At 34.6% G+C, this 21,064-nt stretch overlaps 1 protein-coding gene across 2 annotated transcripts in view; it reads left to right on the top strand.

Moving 5' to 3' along the window:
- Atx2 (Ataxin-2) overlaps positions 1-20,544 on the top strand; it is a 29,539-nt gene extending 8,995 nt beyond the window's left edge. Inside the window, exons 2-7 of one of the 2 annotated variants that reach the window (XM_067759441.1) lie at positions 2,926-3,332; positions 3,411-4,638; positions 5,131-5,290; positions 11,843-13,175; positions 14,447-14,589; positions 14,783-20,544. In XM_067759441.1, coding sequence (XP_067615542.1) covers positions 2,926-3,332; positions 3,411-4,638; positions 5,131-5,290; positions 11,843-13,175; positions 14,447-14,589; positions 14,783-15,079 — 3,568 coding nt within the window. In that variant the 3' untranslated portion in view covers positions 15,080-20,544. Of the gene's footprint in view, positions 1-2,925; positions 3,333-3,410; positions 4,639-5,130; positions 5,291-11,842; positions 13,176-14,440; positions 14,590-14,782 lie in introns of both variants that reach the window. The other variant, XM_067759440.1, reaches the window with a different exon arrangement.
- Positions 20,545-21,064: the final 520 nt, after the last annotated feature.

Here is a 21,064-nt window from a genome sequence, read left to right as displayed (position 1 = left end):
GCTTTTTTATAACATACATAGGTCCTGTTTTTAAACGGTTTTATTTAGGTTGACTTGACAGGCTGCACGGCTGGCCGGCCAGCGCGAATTATGTAATTAAAATTTAAGTAACTTCCCGATAAGCCACAAGCTTGAAACTTAGAATATAGTTCAGAACCCGATGACAATTCAATAATAAGAAAAAATCGCCGCTAGGTGGCGCAAGGATCGAGATATTCACAAAAATCGTATTTGTGGTCCGATTTCGCTCATATTTGGAACACATAGTACATACAAGAATAGAAAGCGACCTATGAAAAAAATCGCCGCTAGGTGGCGCAAGGATCGAGATATTCAGAAAAATCGTATTTGTGGTCCGATTTGGCTCATATTTGGAAATCATGTTTGACATACAGAAATAGAAACCGCTTTAGTAAAAAAAATGCACGCTAGGTGTCGCAAAAATTGATATATTCAAAAAACTCGTACTTATCTGTCCGATTTGGCTCTTTGAACAAATATTATATACAGTCCGGTAGAAGTGACGTCAAAATACTTTGGAGCACATAATTTCAAATTTTGCCAGTGAAATTTCAGTAAAAAAATCAAGTTCCGTTAGAAGAGACGTCAAAATACTTTGGAGCACATAAGTTCAATTTTTACTAGTGAAGTTTCAGTATAATAAAATAAATAAAAAAAATGTTTAAGTTAAACGGTTTTATTGAAAACAATACTTACATTAAGTAGTAATAATACTAAAAGATAGAAAATAATTAGGTAGGTCCTAGGTACCACTCATCACACTCCTCATCAATCTAGGGCGTTGATCAGACAATTAAATAAAAGCGTTGGGCGCGTGAAATTTTTAAAAATGTGAGGCGTAGCATAACCTGATTAAGGTTCAGTTGATCTTACTTATGACTATCAATAGAAATTTGACGAGTCCAACGCTTTTATTTAATTGTCTGATCAACGCCCTAGATTGATGAGGAGTGTGATGAGTGGTACCTAGGATCTGCCTAAGTATTTTCTAGCTTTTAGTATTATTATTACTTAAAGTAAGTAATGTTTTCAATAAAACCGTTTAACTTAGAAATTTTTTTAAATTATTTTTTTGATTGCGAATTCAAAACTCATTGCGAGTACTACGAATATAGGAGTATTACAGACATATACAGGTCTTGGCTGTTCTGACGCAGCGATGTATTAATTTGAAATACACCACATATGGTGAACAAGATCACTTCTTTATCACATTTAATTGCTAAATAAAAATATTTATGCCACTTAGATGTGAAAAGTCGCTGGAACCAGCTATTGTCCAATATTTTGTTGAGATACATCTTGTTATTTAATTAGTTCATTCAGTTTCTATTTAAAAATATTTTGAAATAAATTTATTTTTTAATTAATAATTTTTTTTTAACTTTTGATGCTGTTAAGCCCCGTCTACTTAATGAAATTGTCTGACTTTTTATTATATTCAATTTATTATTGTTAGTTTTTGTATATATTTCTTATTATGAAAACGCAAGCCGGGCATAGCGAAGGCCACCTTTCAAACTGCCTTACGAAATAACGAAAACTGGTTGCCAATATAGCAATTGTTTTTTGTAAGACTGTGCTGAGTTGAAGAATAGCCCATAATAGCCATGTTTTTTTTACACGTGTATACGTTTCGTCTGTGCGTGAAAAAAAAAAACGCCTCGCTTAGATAATGCTTAGGAGACCCATCTAGCGGCAGTGGTTAAATAACTAGCTACGGAACAGGGTGTACCGAAAAGCGGAGACACAACCCTCTGTTGTATTTGTGTGTATAGCATATAGCTGAATCAGTGGTGATAAATATTGGACACGCATAGAATACATAGAATTAGTGCAGAGGGTGAAACATAGACACATATTTCAGTTACATCTGAGTATAATTTGTATTGAAATTTAGTAGTACTAATTTTATGCCTAGCAATTTCAGAGGTGTATTTAAAGTTTGTCGCTTAGCACTCCATATAGAGTTTAAGCGTATGCGTATCAGAGGTCTGCTTTGAGTACTAATAAAATTTGTGCACTTAGTCATGAGCCAAAAAATTGTGTCTAAATGTGTACTTAGTCAAGTACAGACAAATACTATGAGTGACTAGCACATAAAATAGAAAATACATACGAGTGCCCCGCAACACATATGTCCCATACATATATGACATTGTTGAGTATAAACTGAAATCTTAGTCGCTTTAACTCAGTATCATGTTGGTTTCGTGTGTAATACACTGTAGACTTCGTTTATTATCGGTTTTTCTTTACCGCTTTATTCAGTTTCGTTTCGTGTACATCGATGTGTTGCTAGCGTCACAAGACTGATATGACTATATTTATTTTATTGTACTGTTTGTCATACTGATTCAAATTAGTGTTTTCATATAACACAGTTGACTTTCTTGCTCAATAAGACAATTGAGTACTGAACTGCTTCGTGGCTTATGAGCGGTTATTCATTTTACGAAGCATGACTATGTAAATGTGTTTTAGTGGATATAAGTGCTTGATATTCCTTGTTTGTGTACGCACTAATACTAATTTTTTGGTTAGTCCACTAATAACCTTAAAAGATGAATAATTGCAGCTCACTGATGCGTATATAGATGTGAAAAAAACACAGCTAGTATAACGTAAGATTTCTGTGTTTGGAAAAACTGTTCTGTAGCGAAAGACCGTTGTCAGAAATGCGCTATTAGTTCCAACTGGAATGAGCTGTCCTGTCACAACAAGAAAATCTTCCTTCTATCTTTGATGGGTGCTTATTTTTATAACCACTACTTCCTGGGTATTCTAAGCTTCTTTTAAAGATAAAACGAAGTTTCAATTCAAAAATGTTAACTATTATAAATTAATGATATTACCGCCAATTATGTTAAGGCATTTAAAACTGTTTTCTTTTTTTTTTTTAAGATACGTTACCGACAATCGCCAACAGCAACACCAACAACATCCGCAACAACAACAACAACAACAGCAGTCCAACAAAGGACGTGCCCAAGTTCAAGGTGTCTATAAAAATACGCATTTTATTCATGCCGCCACAGCTTTAGTAGGCAATATTGTACAAGTAGGTCTACGTTCAGGCAATATTTACGAGGGTATATTTCACACATTCTCGCCTAGCTTTGATGTTGCATTAGAATTGCCATTGTGCATAAAAAATAATAATAAAAATGATGACGAGGGTCACAAAGTACCGAATCATATGATTTTTCCATGTGACACTGTTGTTAGCATTTTAGCAAAAGATTTCGATGCACGCTATGCTACGACTAAAACATTCGCAACGGATGGTGCCATTTCAGAAAAGTTCAATGGTAAGTCAAAATAAATTCATATTTCATTTTGACAAAATTGAAGTGTATGACTATTATTTCGTTTCCTTTCTAAAAAAGGTATACGTTTTGAAGAAAAGGAGTTAGAACCGTGGGATGCATCTGGTATGAATGGTGATATTGATATTGAATTGGATGGCGCGTCCAATGGTTGGGATCCAAATGAGATGTTCCGACAAAATGAACATGTGTTTGGTGTTCAATCGACATTCGATGATTCGCTTTCAACATATACGGTGCAGTTAGATAAAGTTGATTCAGATGAATTTAAAGAGGCAGAAGCCAAAGCGGAAAAATTGGCTGCTGAAATTGAAAATAATCCTATTTACCGCGAGCGCGTTGATTTAGAGAATGGTGATGAAGAATCTTTGTATGCAGCTGTTGAACGTCCCAATAGTGCATTAGAGAGTGAGCGTGAAAGCCAGCGTGAGCGTGATCGCGAACGTGAGCTAGAGCGTGAGCGCGAAAGAGAAAAGGATTGTGAACGGGAACGTGAACGCGAACGGGAGCATGAACGCGAACGTGAACGCGACAGAGAACGAGAACGTGAAGAGCGTGCGCGTAACAAACGTACTAGCAGTGCCGTTAATACGGGTAGTGGTACATACGAATCACGTGAAATAATGACTGAGCGTTATATAACAAAGCCAACGCGTAGCATCACCGGACCGCCTCCACCTGTTGCCATGGCATCAACGAACACAATAACATCGTCAGCGGCGGCGGTGTCGTCACAAACAACCGGTAATGGTCCAACACAACGCAATCTTATGGACCGCAGTGGTGGCATTGATATAATTAATAACGAACGCGTTATGAATGCACCGCCACCAACAGTAGCGTCGAATATGGGACAGCTACATCAACAACAGCAGCCACAGCCACAGCTTCAACATCATCAACAACAACAACAACAACAACAACAACAGCAAACTAATTCCGCTCCATCACCTGCTAATCATATCCCAGGTGGCATAAAGAGTACGGCAGCGCCGCCTTTGTCGTCAAATGCTGGCATAAACAGCAGTTCGGATGCCGGCAACAAGTATGGCGGTGGTTCGATGATGAAGCGCAAAACGGTACCGCAAGGTAGTAAACAAATGATGCGTAATACACAATCAACGAGCAACTCCAATGCGCAGTCGACTGTAGGCAATAGCGGTGGCAATATGTCGCAGGGAAGTAACAACCAATCAAATGTTGGGGGAGGAGGCAAGGGCGGTAATTATCAATCAATGTCGATGCAGAATCAACCGTCATATCAAAACTATTCGCCGATCATACATGGGTATGCTGCAGTAACATGTATATATGCTCGCATGACATAGTAGCTTATGCCGGTATAAAAGAAATATGAGATGTATTAAATGGATCATTTAAAATATTATTTTGTAATAAAATTTTTAGTTCATATTCTAGCTAACACTGTCTTTACTCGAATACTTCGATTCAATAATAATAATTTTACTATACTAAGTAAATAAGATTTAAACATTCCCAGCAAATGCCTTATGCATGCTGCCCACTTGACATCACCATTGAGATATAGTAGCTTACAATGATTAGTAAAACGCATATTTTATGCTAAATTGCGCTTAAGTTAGAAAGTATGATATACATACTTGTTTTACCTTAACATTAGATAATACCAGCACATAAACACGCTCTCTTTAAACTGTCATTTTTGAAATAAGCCACTATGTCATATAATCCTATTTGTTTTGCCATATATTGCATACCTGTCCTTACAAAATGTTTTTTTTTTTTTTTTTTTTTTCAGGACCTCCCAGTATCGCAATCAGTCACATATGAGCGGGCCATCAAAGGTTAATGGAGATTCGAATGCAAATTCTAGTAAACCAATGCCTCAGCGGAGTATGCGCCAATATCAAGGTGGTCAATCAAATTCATCGGTCAATTATAATGACTCCCAGAGTCAGGTAAGCTCGTGGCAATATTTTTTATGGCTTATTATCAAACAATTTTAGCACTATCTCAATATTCAAAAATAAAATAATGGTTTTTTTCCTATTATTATTTTATTTATAGTAGAAATAAGAGTTTTTACAATAAAACTTATTGCTATGACTAAATAGGTTTAAAGAATATGGCGTCCCCTTAATTCTAGATTGATCTTATATATATATGTATTTTAGAAAAACTTTATACTAAAAAAAAGTAATAGGTATGTAAGGAAAAACTACTAACAAACAACTAAGGAAGGCTATGTTCGGGTGTAACCGAACATTACATACTCAGAGAGCTTTGGAGACAAAATAAGGGAAAATCAACATGTAGTAAAATGAACCAAGGGTAAGCCTGGAATTTGTTTGTATGACATGGGTATCAAATGGAAGGTATTAAAGAGTATTTTAAAAGGGAGTGGGCCATAGTTCTTATAGGTGGACGCCATTTCAGGATATCGCCATAAAGGTGGACCAGGGGTGACTCTAGAATGTGATTGTACGATATGGGTATCAAATGAAAGGTGGTAATGAGTATTTTAAAAGGGAATGGGCCTTAGTTCTACAGGTGGACGCCTTTTCGAGATATCGCCATAAAGGTGACCCAGGGGCGACTCTAGAATGCCTTTGTACGATATGGGAATCAAATGAAAGGTGTTAATGTTGTAGGGTTATCTACTTATAATAAATATACTTTGTTAAATTTAACAAAGTATATTAAATTTGAAAGTTTATTTATTATAAGTAGATAACCCTACATATACTCCATATAGAAAATAATAATTTTCTATGTAATTTTGAATAATTTATTTAAACTTAATTTTTTGAAAAGATACTTTTGATGACTGAAAATATTTAAAATTTTTGATAATTAACCATAAGAAATCTTAAAATAATAAACTTAAATTTAACTAAGTATATTTATTATAAGTAGATAACCCTACATATACTCCCCCTCCAGTGAAACGAAACATTTATTTTTTTAATGTTAATTTACAGTGTATATTGATTTACTATAAGTTGTTATTGTTGTTAGTGTTTATTTGTTGTAGTAATTTTATGTGAATTAATATTAGTTATTTATAATATAATATATATTGTTATTTATAATAATGCGATTGAAGAACCTAGGATGAGGTTGAATGATAGTAGATTGCAACTTTGTGTGCATAATCATTAAAAAATTAAAAACTTGTATTATGCAGAATATATGTTCAATATATAATTGTGCTCTGCATAATGTATGTCCAAGTTGTTGATAAAGAATGAAAAGTTGATTCCTTTAATTGTTTGAGGGTGAAATTGTCATTGATTCATGTTATGTTAATGAATATAAATTGAGTTTTAAATATGATTTACATTTCAATGTGAAATATTGATATTTAGGAAAATATTTCGTTAAAATTTATTTTAAAAAATCTTTAAGAGATTTTTTAAAATTGTAGAAATTTGTTTAATTTTTGAAATCAAAGTTATTTCTTTTTTTGTAGTGGATTGTGTTATTTTCGATTTGAATATGAATTAATTTGCATTGCGGTGTTTGTATGTCTGTTGTTGTAAAATATTTTATACTAGCTTTACCAGGCGCACGTTGTAACGCCCGAGATCGAATGGATGTTGCGTTATTTTTTCTGTTTTGTTTGTTGATAATTTAATTTATTGTTCTGTAAATTGAATTGAATTTTGTACGCATATTTGGTGAAATTTTCTGTTAAAACATTTTATTCTTGTATCTTATTGTATCTTATTTTATATTATTGTATTGCTTTTACCGCTGATGATTGTTGCTTTGATTACATTCCGAAGAAGCATGACTGGTGAACCAATTTTCAAAGTTGATATATGCGCAGACATTACTGGTTCTAAGGAGTATAGAAATTAATTTGGATAATTCACAATTTTATCTTCATCTGTAATTGTGTCGATCGATTTATATTTCGCCACTTCACCAGTAAATTGATTTTGAAAGCGATCATTGATTTTGTTAACATGATCATTTTTGGGAGCTAAGATAGTTCTTTCGCATAGCCAAAAAACAAAAACATTTAAATTTAAAATTCTTAATTCTGAAATATGAAAAACTTTCGTCTTGATCGAAGGAACCTCGACCCAAAATTTGGTGATGATCGAAGTATAGCAAACACGTTTTCATAGGGAACACACACACAGAATTTGATTTTTATAGAAGATGTGGATAGACTGAAACTAAGCAGATTTTTTAATAGCGGCAGATTACTAAACGTCCAAAAAGCATAACAGCTAAACTCAACAATACAGTCAAACTTTAGGTGTTAAAATAAATTAAGTTTGTACGGCAGCCATAGTTTTACCCCATTCCACATTTTACTGGAGGTTTTAGGACTTAACGTAACATAGCTCCTTACCAATTTTAATTATCCTACCATTACGACATCCAGATATATGCAGTATAATATATTCCATTTGTATGGGAGGTGCCACGCCCCCTTTTTCCCAATCCCATATTTTCTTGGTGGTGTTAAGGATTGACCTCAAATAACTCCTTACTGAATTTCAATGTTCTGGCATGTATACCTTCAAAGTTATGCAGTACCAAAGATTCCATTTGAATGGGAGGTTCCACGCCCCTTTTTTCCCAATTCCGCCTTTTCTTGGTGGTGCTAGGGATTGACCTCATATAACTCCTCATTGAATTTCAATGTTCTGGCATGTATACCTTCAAAGGTATGCAGTACCAAAGATTCCATTTGTATGGGAGGTGCCACGCCCCTTTTATAAATCGAAATTATTTTTAGCCTAAAACCTTCCCGTTGATCGAAGGAACCCATAACCAAAATTTGGTGATGATTGTGTGGGAAATACGTTTCCATAGCGAACACACACACACACAGAATTTGATTTTTATATATATATGGCCAAACCGATTTGGGATTTCAAAATCAACTAACTATCATCTCTCCTTCCTGTATCTTTTCTAAAAATTTCATGGCAATCTGTCGAGCCGTTCTCGAGTTACGGAGTGACAATCAAAATGTACACTTCTTTATATATATATATAGATGTGTAGGTGATATATATTCTTGAATATAAACTGGAGAAGAAGTGCGTATAATTAATATAAATAATAAATTGACTATTGTTTTAAATCAATTAATATAAATGTTTAAACAATGCAACATTAGTATTCTAAATTAAATTATTTTGTTTAGATTAAATTTGATTGAAGAAACAAACTTTTTAAAATAAAATATGAGTATTAGTTGCGAAAAATGCAAAAATTTTGAATAATACAGTTCAATAAATGGTATGATCACTGGTACTACTAATTTATGTGTTACATTTATATTAATATTTTTAAATTTTAAAAAAGTTGAATTTTCAAAAATAAATTGTTGTACTTTATATGACTAGTTAAGTAGATTATTATAAAATAAATGTGGTTATAGACCAAAATTCGTAATGTTAAACATATATATATATATATTTAGTTTTTGATTTAAGTATCTATATGATTGATACGATTATCACTGGTTAATAGGATTACAAAATTTTTGTTTTATAAAGACAGCTTTGTATGTGATCAAAACGATTATTGCATATGTTCAACTCCCGTAACACCAAGTTTAGTATAGCTTTTGAGAAGTTGAAGCGATTCAGTCAATGTTTCGAGAAGATTTTTAGATAAATTAATGTATGTAGCTAATATGCTCCTCTGATGCCGTTTGGAATATCTCATCAAGCATTGTTGAAAGATATTGCATTGTCACATTAAATGTGTGTGTATTTCTAATTTTGTATTTATCGGGAAATATTGCATTCTCATTAGTCATCAGTTGACCGACGTGGGCTATTGAAACTATCTGCCATTATGTTATATGAACTATTTGGTATAAATGAAATTTCCGATGATGTCGATTATAAAGAATTTGTATCACTTTGATAAAGATGTTGTTGTTTTTCGATAGAGGCACACGCACGTTCACGTAATGTTCATAGAATACGCGTAGTATGGATTTAATCGGATTGCGTCGATTAACTAAATGTGCCAAGTAGGTCACTGACAATGGTAGATTAGTTATTGAGTTATTTGTGAAATCAAGTTTTATTAGATTTTTTAACAGCGAAATTTCATCCGGGATTTTCGTAATTTTGTTATCGCGTAAATCGAGAAATATATGTATAGGTCAGAAGGATCGTTGGTAGGATCGCCAGATATAGAAAATACTAATTTTCTATATAATTTTGAATAATTTATTTAAACTTTATTTTTAAAAGAATATTTTTGATGACTGAAAATATTTTAAATTTTTGATAATTAACCATAAACAATCTTAAAATAATAAACTTTTAAATTTAACAAAGTATATTTATTATAAGTAGATAGCCCTACATAAATTTGTATTTTAAAAGGGAGTGGGCCTTAGTTCTATAGGTGGACGCTTTTTCGATATACCGCCATAGAGGTGGACCAGGGGTTACTCAGGTTTTGTTGGTACGATATGGGAATCAAATGAAAGGTGTTAATGAGTATTTTAAAAGGGAGTGTGCCTTAGTTCTATAGGTGGACGCGTTTTCGAGATAACGCCATAAAGGTGGATCAGGGGTGACTCTAGAATGCCTTTGTACGATATGGGTATCAAATGAAAGGTGTTAATGATTATTTAAAAGGGAGTGGGCGTTAGTTCTATAGGTGGACGCCTTTTCGAGATATCGCCATAAAGGTGGACCAGCGGCGCCTATATATCAAATTAAAGGTATTAATGAGGGGTTTAAAAGGGACTGGCCCTTAGTTGTATATGTGAAGGCGTTTTCCAGATATCGACAAAAATATGGACCAGGGTGACCCAGAACATCATCTGTTGGGTAACGCTAATTTATTTATATATGTAATACCACGAACAGTATTTCTGCCAAGATTCCAAGGGCTTTTGATTTTGCCCTGCAGATTTTTTACATTTTATTCTACTTAACATGGTGTCGCACCCATTTTACAAAGTTTTTCCTAAAGTTATATTTTGCGTCAATAAACCAATCCAATTACATTGTTTCATCCCTTTTTTCGTATTTGGTATAGAACTATGGCATTTTTTAAATTTTTCGTAATTTTTGACATCGAAAAAGTGGGGTGGTCATAGTCAGATTTCGGCCATTTTTTATACCAAGATAAAGTCAGTTCAGATAAGTACGTGAACTAAGTATAGTAAAGTTAACGGCCGAGCCGAAGGACAGACGGTCGACTGTGTATAAAAACTGGGCGTGGCTTCAACCGATTTCGCCCATTTTCACAGAAAACAGTTATCGTCATAGAATCTATGCCCCTACCAAATTTCATAAGGATTGGTAAATTTTTGTTCGACTTATGGCATTAAAAGTACTCTAGACAAATTATTTGAAAAAGGGCGGAGCCACGCCCATTTTGAAATTTTCTTTTATTTTTGTATTTTGTTGCACCATATCATTACTGGAGTTGAATTTTGACATAATTTACTTATATACTGTAAAGATATTAAATTTTTTGTTAAAATTTGACTTTTGAAAATTTTGTTGTGTAAAAGTGGGCGTATTCTTCATCCGATTTTGCTAATTTTCATTTAGCACATATATCGTAGTAGTGGTAAGGTTCCTGCCAAATTTCATCATGATATCTTCTGCCAAATTACAGCTTGCAAAACTTTTAAATTACCTTCTTTTAAAAGTGGGCGGTGCCACGCTCATTGTCCAAAATTATACTAATTTTCTATTCTGCGTCATAAGGTCAACCCACTTACCAATTTTCATCGTTTTATCCGTCTTTGGTAATGAATTATCGCATTATTTCGGGTTTTCAAAATTTTCGATATCGAAGAAGTGGGCGTGGTTATACTCCGATATCGTTCATTTTAAATATCTGAGATGAGGGCCCAGGAACCCACATACCAAATTTCATCAAGATACCTTAAAATTTACTCAAGTTATCGTGTTAACGGACAGATGGACGGACGGGCGGACATGGCTCAATCAAATTTTTTTTCAATACTGATGATTTTGATATATGGAAGTCTATATCTATCTCCATTCCTTTATACCTGTACAACCAACCGTTATCCAATTCAAGTTAATATACTTTGTTTGCAAATCACGCTGAGTATAAAAACCTACAATAGAAATTTGTAACATCCAAATTTAATAACATGGGTTTTGCACATAAATATAGACCTATGTAAGTTTAAACAAATAATTAAAGATAAAAACCAGAAATTTAGGTCCCTAGTTTTCTAGTCTTTTGAAATAAAAATATATACACGGCGCAATAACCTCCAAAGAGATTTTAGGCCGAGCTTCTCCAATTGGAATCGTGCTCCTTTTATTTTTTCGTACAAATTGGGTGACGTGATCTGCATGTTTTTTTTTTCAAATTTCTTCGTCCTGTCTTATACTGGTTTTGGCTATACAAAATTAAAGCTTGCTATGAAATAAGATTGCAACCGCGACCATGAATACAAAAGTTATATATCGTCTTGGCTCCTAAATTGCTGTCAAACTTATAAAATTAATTTTGAATTTATACAGATATCCATGGGAAAATCGCATGGTCCACCGCATGGCCAGCAACAGATGGGTGTACCAATGGGTGTTAATAATAGTGCCTCTCCACCACTACAATCAGGTGGAGGAGGAGGAGGTGGTTCTCATGGTCATGCGCAGCCTCAAAGCGGTGGTGCGGTTTTGTCTGGCCCGCCTAATCAACCTCCACCACAACCACAGCGGCAGATGCGCAATCAAATTCAGGATCTGCGCCAATTTTCGCAAGATTTCCAATTGGGGAACAACAATTCTTCACCACCACAACAACAAACACAAGTGGCGATACAACAACAGCAACCACAACAACAACAACATCAGCAGCAACATCAGCAAACGCAGCAGCATATAAATCTGGGTAAAGGTGGGGTGCACCATCCGCAACCGTCGGTATCACCGCCACAACAACAGCAGCAACAACAGCCACAGCAAGTCGTTGTACAACAACAACAGGCGCAGTCACATATGCCCATGCAGCATGTACAACAGACACACCACACCCAACATCATGCGCCGCCACCACAGCAACAGCAAGTGCATGTAGCACAACAACAACATTATGTGCCACAGCATTTGGTACAGCAGCAACAACAAACGCAGCAGCAGCAACATGTGCAGCCACAACATGTACACCAACAGCAGCCGCAGCAACAGAAATCACATTTGGATAGTGGTAATATCATACATATATCTAAACACCAACAACAACCGCCTACGCAGCACCAACAACAGCATCAACATCAGCAGCAACAACCGCCACCGCAAGCAAATATTACTTTGGTGCAGGAACAGCCACCGCAGCAGGTGGCCCAACAAGGAATGTATCATGTGTCGCCGCCACAAGTACCGCCATCACAACAACCTACACAATTGCAACCAACTTCGCCGCCAGTGGTAGATTCACCACCTCAACAGCCACAACAATTAAACAAGTTGGATACGACGGCAGTTGCAACTATTACGCAGGCAAATAATGTTGTAAGCATTGTAGCAGATAAGGTAACCACACCTGCGGGTAGTGGTATAGGTTCAGCCGTGAGCAGCGGCACTGCTACGAATGGTACCACAACTATAAAGAAAACGCATGTGTTGAATCCATCGGCGAAACCATTTACACCACGTAGCCCTAGCACACCTAATCCATCACGGCCACATACTCCACAGACACCAGTGCCGATACAGAGCCTTTATACAACTGGAGCACACGTACAAGCGGCTAGTCAAACTCCGATGTATGTAATGCAATCACAGCAGCCTGCATTCCAAGCGCCGACACATCCACAGGCAGGTCAACAGCCGCGCATGCGCAGAAATAATTATGGTGAGTTAAAAATAATAATATTAGTAATAAAAAATGTAGCAGGACACATCACTCCTCTGCTGTCCTAATACAGAATGTGGGTATCTGTATTTTACTGAGACTGAGATATTGAAAAACTTTCCAATACACACTGTTCGTTTATTTCAAAAGAAATGGTTTAGACTAATTCGGGCAAGCTTTTTGTATTCATGCAAAAAAGGGTAACATTTTCAATTCTTATAGGACTTTAGATACCCACATCTTTCATTCGGATTTGTAGAGAACGTGTGTAGATACTGCAAAAGTGTGGACTTAAGCCATTATAACTTTATTTATTTATTTGCAATTTTAAAAATTATATAACCAATGACAGGGAAAAAGGATGAACTTAATTTCAAATTTAAAGTAAAAATGATATGTATTAAATTTTTTAAATCATAATTGCGGGCTGAACATGCATGAAAAAGTAGTGATAGATTTGTCAAAATTATCTTCATCACACAAGGAATCAGTTGATCCATAACCGTTCAACGTGATTAAATATTAATTAAGTAAATATGAAGTAACGTAAGTAAGTAAGTAGCGTTACGCCGATGAAGTGAAATGACTGATGAAATTTGGTGTGATCTCAAATAAGCCTCTTGTATGATAGAACATGCTGTAGACTTCTGTAAGCCATAACTTAAAGCCGTTCAAGCTATCAATTTCAAAATTAGCTGCATAGATTCTCATGTTGTAAGTTACTTGGTGATAATGGAAATAATTTTTTGACGACTGCAGCCGGTTTTTACAATATTTTGTTGATGTTTCACCTTGGTAGGGATATAATATATTTAAGAATGAAAATTTCCAAAATGTTAGAAAAATTGCGTGGGCAGTCCCTTTTTTGGTACCGTTTCCATAATACGGGCGTGTCCGAGATGCAGTTGTTGCAGCAGTGTCTCTTTTTATGCAAGAGCATCACGTTCTTTGGTTAAGCTTGAGTAACTGTGGCAACGTTGCGCGTTCTTTGAATCAAATTTCGGCAATCTATTGATCATCACTAGCAAATCAAAAGCAACATAAAAATTTTCACTGCGCTATGCAGCACATTAACAGCTTGATTATCGGCAACATTTCATCAACTAAGTAGCACTTTAGCAATGCTGCTGTTATTATTTGGCGGCTTGAACAAACCTTACTTTTAGTGCAATAAATCTCACCAGTGCACTTATCTTGTTTTATATAAAGTTGAATATCATATCAAAAGTATTTTTTATATTTATTGTAAATATTATATTTATAAGTTACAGGTCCGATGGCAACATCGCAAACTCATGTTTCAGCTACAACGGCGACAGGACAGCCCCTGCTGGCAGCGGCGCCAATACAGCAGTTCATACACTATCAACAAACACCACATGCGCCGCATTTTCAATCGCAACCCTTTGTCAATGTAAGTTATGTTGTGTTTTTTTTTTTGTTTAGTAATTTATTATTTGCCTATTTTAATTTTTGATTTAATCGTTTATTAATTTACTACATTCGTAAATTTTAATGAGTTTGAGACGAATTCACAATAATATATATATTTTCATTGAATATTCCCAAACTAATAACTGATATATAACATCTCTCTCACCTCACAGGTACGCATGTATGAGCCACCGCCACAGCAGTTACAATTTATAACACAAACTCCTCCCTCGACTACGCCTTCGCCCGGTCAACCGCATCAAACGTTCCATCCCCCACCACAACCTTCACCAGCCGGTGGCGGCCCACAACCAACTTTTGCGCCTCAAACTCAACCCATGTACCCCGTTGTATATCCGGTCTTACATCCCACACAGATAATGCCGAATCATTATTACTCAACGACGCCACAACATCCACAACAAACTCAACCATTTCAAATATTAATGCAGCAACATCCAGCGCAATAAGGAGTAAATAATTATAGAATATAATAAAGTAGCGAAGGAGTGAAACGATGGGATAAATGATGCTTTGCAAAAGAAACGGGAAAAGTGGGAAAAAAGTCGTATAAGTATGATGAGCATGCAAACTAAAGTAGTATAGCAAAAAAAAAAAAGAGATGAAAAATAAATTAGAATCGGTGAACTATTTATTTTATAATTGCTGCTTAGCAACATCAGCCAACAATAATAACAATGGAAAAACAGTGTGCATGAAATCGCACTCAAAAATAAACCACAAATATAAATATACAAATAACAACTATAAAGATGACATGCTGCTAGTTTCACAAAAGCAACTAGATAAAATTTAACAATTAGCAAACCATACATTTGAAGCACCTTAAAGATATAATAAATTATAAGGATAATCAAAAAATATGCTTATCATTAAAACCATTTTTTTCTCTTCCAACTTATCATGAGTCTTGCGTATACTTGCGGTAGTGGTAAAGTGCAAATGTAGCCCGCATTCAAATAAGCTTGGCGCGTTAATACAAATAAAAAATGTTCATTTACTTGCTTGCGTTTTTTATGTTAGCTAAAACAATGTAAATAAAAAAAAATTAACAAAGCACACGCTACCAGAGCGAAAGCTAATTGCAAAAGAATTGATGTCAATCATTAACAAATGAAAATAATATAATTGAATGACCAAGAGTGCACGGTTATAGGAAGCGTTAATTGCTGCGGTAATCGAATGTTTGCGTACACGTTGTTCATAAAATATATATTTTGTTCAACGTCATTGTTATTATTGTTGTCATGGATGTTGCTTCATACATATATGTATATGAAATAAGCGCAAAAAATAAAAAAAAAAAAACATGCGAAATATAATGGAATCTAAATAAATAATTTTTTTGCATATTTCAATTTAAAGCGAATTAAAAGAGAAGTTAAGAAAAATGCAAACAAATTTGATTACAACACGACTTTATGTTTAAGCGATTTATATTCGCAAAGTAAACTACAAAATATTTATATAAAAGTTGTGCAAAACAAAAAAAATATTCGCAATAATATTAAACGAGCAACAGAAAAGAAACAAAAGAATTTTGAAGCGGCAATGCTCATCGAATATGTATAAATATATTTTGAAGCCAAGGCGAATCCATACCAGGTGGTGTCAAAGCGAATTCAACCAATTCGCCGTACAGAAGAATGTCAAGTCAAAAGAAAAGGTTCCTTGATTTCGATTAACTGACATGTTGTAGTAGAAGGCGTTGTATGGAAAATAATCAAGAAGAACCAATCAGCTGTTGGGATAACAACACCTGGTACTGAATTCGCCTTGTTTGAAGCTTAGAAAACCATAACGCTGAAATTTTTTCGTCTGGCTTAAGACATTAGGGTGTTAAAAATTTTTTAAACAAAATTCTTACATGAAAATAACGAAAAAGGCGTAAAAAGAGAACTTTATAGAGCAGAGCATTTTTTAAATAATTTTAAGTGGTCGTACATAAGCTATTTGCAAAAAGTAATGCCAAGGAATCTGCTTTCCACTGGCATCTTTCTATGCCTTCTTCCGAAGATTTACGTGAGTATTTTGAAAAAAAAAAAAATGGCATTTTGTTTTGAAACATTTTTGTACACATTGTGAATCAAACTAAGTATGATATCCTATCCGTCAACTGCCTGACAGGCTGTTCAATATGGCTACTTTTTAGCGTTTTGACAGGCTGTTGAATATGGCGGCGCATAGAGCCGGCTATCTTCAGCGGGTGATAGAAAGAGATACAGAATGAAACAGCGATAGTCAATTACAAATCAGGTGATCCAATCACTTTGGAATTTTGACGTCTATGCAGAAGATATCACACTTAGGCTGTTTGCGAGTTTGCCTAAATTGCTACCTAAATACACAAAAAACCTAAATCACTGGAAACTGTCGGCGCAGTGCAAAAGAAAAAATTTAGAATTTTTTTGAGCATACTTTTCAACCTAAATTGAAATGTCAAACTTGAACAAAAAAATAGAAATTAATTTTTATTTTTATCGATATGCGCTTATACATGTACCATGACATTTACCGTATTGTTCAGTGGACGATGGCTGGTGCTTTAGTTGGTGTGCCGACTGGACTTCCAATATAGTGTGGTGCTGTTGGCGGAGTGTCCAAATTGTTTCTGATGGATTTAGAAGACTGCAAAAGGAGGATAAAGCGCGCATCACAATCTTCTCACAATGACCAGCCATGTGGACCTGAAGTGTTAGTGAGATATAGTTCACATGCCGAGTGAAAGAAATATCATGGTGGACATTCCTCTTCACCAACTGATAAAAATGTGGCCAACTTCCCCGGAACCGCTGAATCTTCTAGTTTTCTATATAGAGGTTATTTACCTGTCATGGATCGTAGTGATCCCTACTCTGTGCATGTATAAATATTGCAAATAGGAAAAATGTAAAATTTTCTTATAATTTTCCTAGCATAAAAAATGATTTAGGTTGTCAATTTAACTCGCACAGTTCTGACAGCTTTTTACCTAAATTATTGCAGTGCTGGAAAGTTCCAGTGGAATATTAGTTTAGGTACCTAAAATTTAGCCGAGCTCGCACCCAGCCTTAGTTTGATTCACAATGATTGTACATACATAGATGCAATGACAGTCGAAATAATAAAGTTTTCATAGCTTTAGCATCAAGAAATATAGACTTACTTGTTCAATTGATTTTAAATATATGTGTCCGCCAGATTTTATATAAAAATGTGGTTGAACGCTCGAAAAACCAAAAATGCAATATTTCCTGGTGCTAGAATTATGGAAAGTACTATAGTAGCACTTCATATCGATAAAAGAAATAGATACTGTAAAAATTATTTAAACAAAATTCTGTGGCATTAGTACTAACTACGAAGGTAATTTTAAGCATTTTTCAGGATGGAATTTCGAAACATAAAATTGTTTTTTTTTTTAGTCATAGATTCTTTATTTTTGGAGTAAAAATCATACAAATTTCAAAAATTCATATGTTTTTTTCAGCTTCCAATTCCTATTAATCAATGAAAAGCTTGTGTTGTTGTCCGATTTGTTAGTTTCCTAAAGTTAAACCAAAACTGTGAAATCGGGATATGGCCACGTTTACATACGCACAACAGCGGGAGAAAAAATAAAAATACATAAATTGAGTAAAACCCTTGTTGTTGTTGTTGTTGTTGTTGTTGTTGTAGCAATGCTCGCCCCACCTAATAGCCGCGACCGATCACAAAAACCCTTGTCTAAATTAATTATAAAATAAACAATAAATAATGGCCGAAAATGTTGATATGGAGTGCCACTACTGTTTTGACTATTGCATGTAAGAGTGAGATAGCGAGGTAAAAGGTTATCGAATTAAAATAAACAGGTTTTCTTTCTGTTCACATAAAACTGAGTACTTTAGTTTCTCTTCAATCTAAAATGGTTGAAGGTTTTGTTATTATAAACGTACACACATGCGCTTTTGTTGTATTTATGTTTGTATTTAATTTAGAAATTTTGTTGTACACTTTGTTGTCTCCGCTAAAATTTTATATACTGAGAAAAGGGCGTAAGGAGTCAGACAAAACAAAGAGAGTAACACCAATTTAAACTAAGTTTATAAGCAAATCTTGGTTAATGCATTATACGGCTAATTATACATCGCGTATGCCTTTAAAACCTTACGGGAATCATTCCATTACTCGATATAACCGCCGACGGTTTAAGAAAAAAACAATGTAACTATTTTTACGTTTCTGACAGAAGTCGATAACCTAACATCATTGCAAAAACTGCCAAAATATCAAGATTCTACAAATGTATCGCTACTAAGAGAAATTGTTTTCATACTCACAAGTTTTATTGTAAATATATGTGAAGCAAAATTTTCATTTTTCGAGAGATTATGATACTCCAAAACAGCGTGAGATTCTGCTCATATACTCGTACATATATAATACTGCAATGAATAAAACTGACTGTGCTGTCTTTGAATTTGATCTTTATAATACACCTCTATGAAATTTGTGTTTTTTCAAATAAATTTGATTAACATCTGTTTACAATAAACTGTGCGATATATAAGTATAAAATGTCTACTTTTTGTCGCTTCAGCCTTTTTTGTGGTTAGACCTCGCTATGGTACGAGTTAATAGCCATGTTTTTTTTTACACGCGTATACCGTTTCGTTTGCGCGTGAAAAAAACGCCTATCCTCGCTTAGATAATGCTTAGGAGACCCATCTAGCGGTTGTGGTTAAACAACTAGCTACAGAAACAGGGTGTACCGAAAAGCGGAGACACAACGCTCTGATGGCCATAGGGTAAAATATATAGCTGAATCAGTTGCGATGAAGTGTGGACGCACATAGAATACATAGAATTTGTGTAGAGGGTGAAACATAAACACATTTTTCAGTTACATCTGAGTATAATGCGTATTCAAAATTAGTAGGACAAAATTTATGCGCAGCAATTTCAGAGGTGTATTTAAAGCTTGTCGCTTAGCAGTCCATATAAAGTTTAGGCGTAAACGGATATACGCGTGTTAAAAAACACGGCTAATGTAAAGCAAGGCCGCACTAAATATTAGTGTATACATCACACTGGGTCGTTCCCCATACGGGAGTAAAAGTTGCAAAATACTGGTCATAAATTTGATGCTTATGTTGGGATGGTCTTGGGAAACTTTTTTGTTTTAGCTATTTCTGTGACGATGTATCACAACAGCCCAATTCAATAAACACGTTATCGAAGACTGTGCAAAATAAAAGGACAATAGGAGGAATTATAGAGCATCTGAAGTCCTTAATACCGACATATCAACTTAAAAAAACAGATATCAATTAACAAGGTTATGATAAAAAACAATAATTTCGGCTGTATTTGCATTGATCAAGAATTTCAAGACAAAACACAAGTTTCGATGGACATTTCCATCTTCCTCAGGAAGGCTGTATGTTTTGTATATTTTAACATAAAACAAAACATTTTTATTTTTATGTTAAAATATACAGCTTCCCTGAGGAATAAGGGAAATTTTCTATCGAAACGCGTGGGGGAAACGAAAAAGCTCCAATAACCACAAAGTTAAATAAAAATTGGCCCAAAATGAGTATAAAAAAATGTTTAATTTCTTCCGAGACCATCTCAACCGGAGCTTCAAATTTTGATACTATCTTAACAACTTCATTGTTCGCACAGTCTAATGTACCTCATTATACGAATTCGTTAAAGCGAAGTAAATAAGAATTCTTGAATAACTACTTTGTACCCCCAAATATTTTTACAATACACTTTTTTTAATTTAACTGGCGCATACGCGTTGTGTTCTTTGTTTACCACTTTATGTTATATAATATGTTTGTATCAAATTCTATACCGAGTTGTAAAAAGCAAATATGTAAAATAAAAAAATTTCCATATATTGATAGTCATTATAATACTGACTCTAAAACAAACAAAATAAGTTGTTGTTTGGACTAATCAAACGCATTTATGCAAAATGTCTTTTTGGTTTTATTTTGAAAACATAATTTGAACTCAGTTCAAGAGTTTGGTGAAATAAAAAAATTGAATCAGTTGTATCAATTGATTATAGCGACTCACCTTGACTAACTAGGCCGTATTGTTGTCTAAATAAGTACTTGCAATTTAATAGTATCACCTAACATGTGGAAAATGGAGTTCTCATCCAGTGGAAAATGAGGGTAGTGAGCAGTAAAGTGTGTACCATTTCTATATTCGTTTTGCACTAAAGTGCTTCCTCTTGTCGTTCACCGCCCGATCCAGAAGCAGAATTTACAGCACCACTATTGAAGCCCATATATATGTGTAGCGACTATCCAAATCTACACTTGCCGCAGTATGTGGCAACATCATCATAGAACAGTTGAGGCTTTGCAATTGCAGCCAACGTCGAGTATGACTTTGAACTTCAACGTATAAATTCATGTACTTTCCCGTTCAAGCTTAAATGTAGTTTTGTT

Source organism: Eurosta solidaginis, chromosome 1 (assembly GCF_040869045.1).
Source record: "Eurosta solidaginis isolate ZX-2024a chromosome 1, ASM4086904v1, whole genome shotgun sequence".
Lineage (NCBI taxonomy): Eukaryota > Metazoa > Arthropoda > Insecta > Diptera > Tephritidae > Eurosta > Eurosta solidaginis.
The sequence above is the reverse complement of the archived record's forward strand: the minus strand, read 5'-3'. Positions and strand labels throughout refer to the sequence as shown.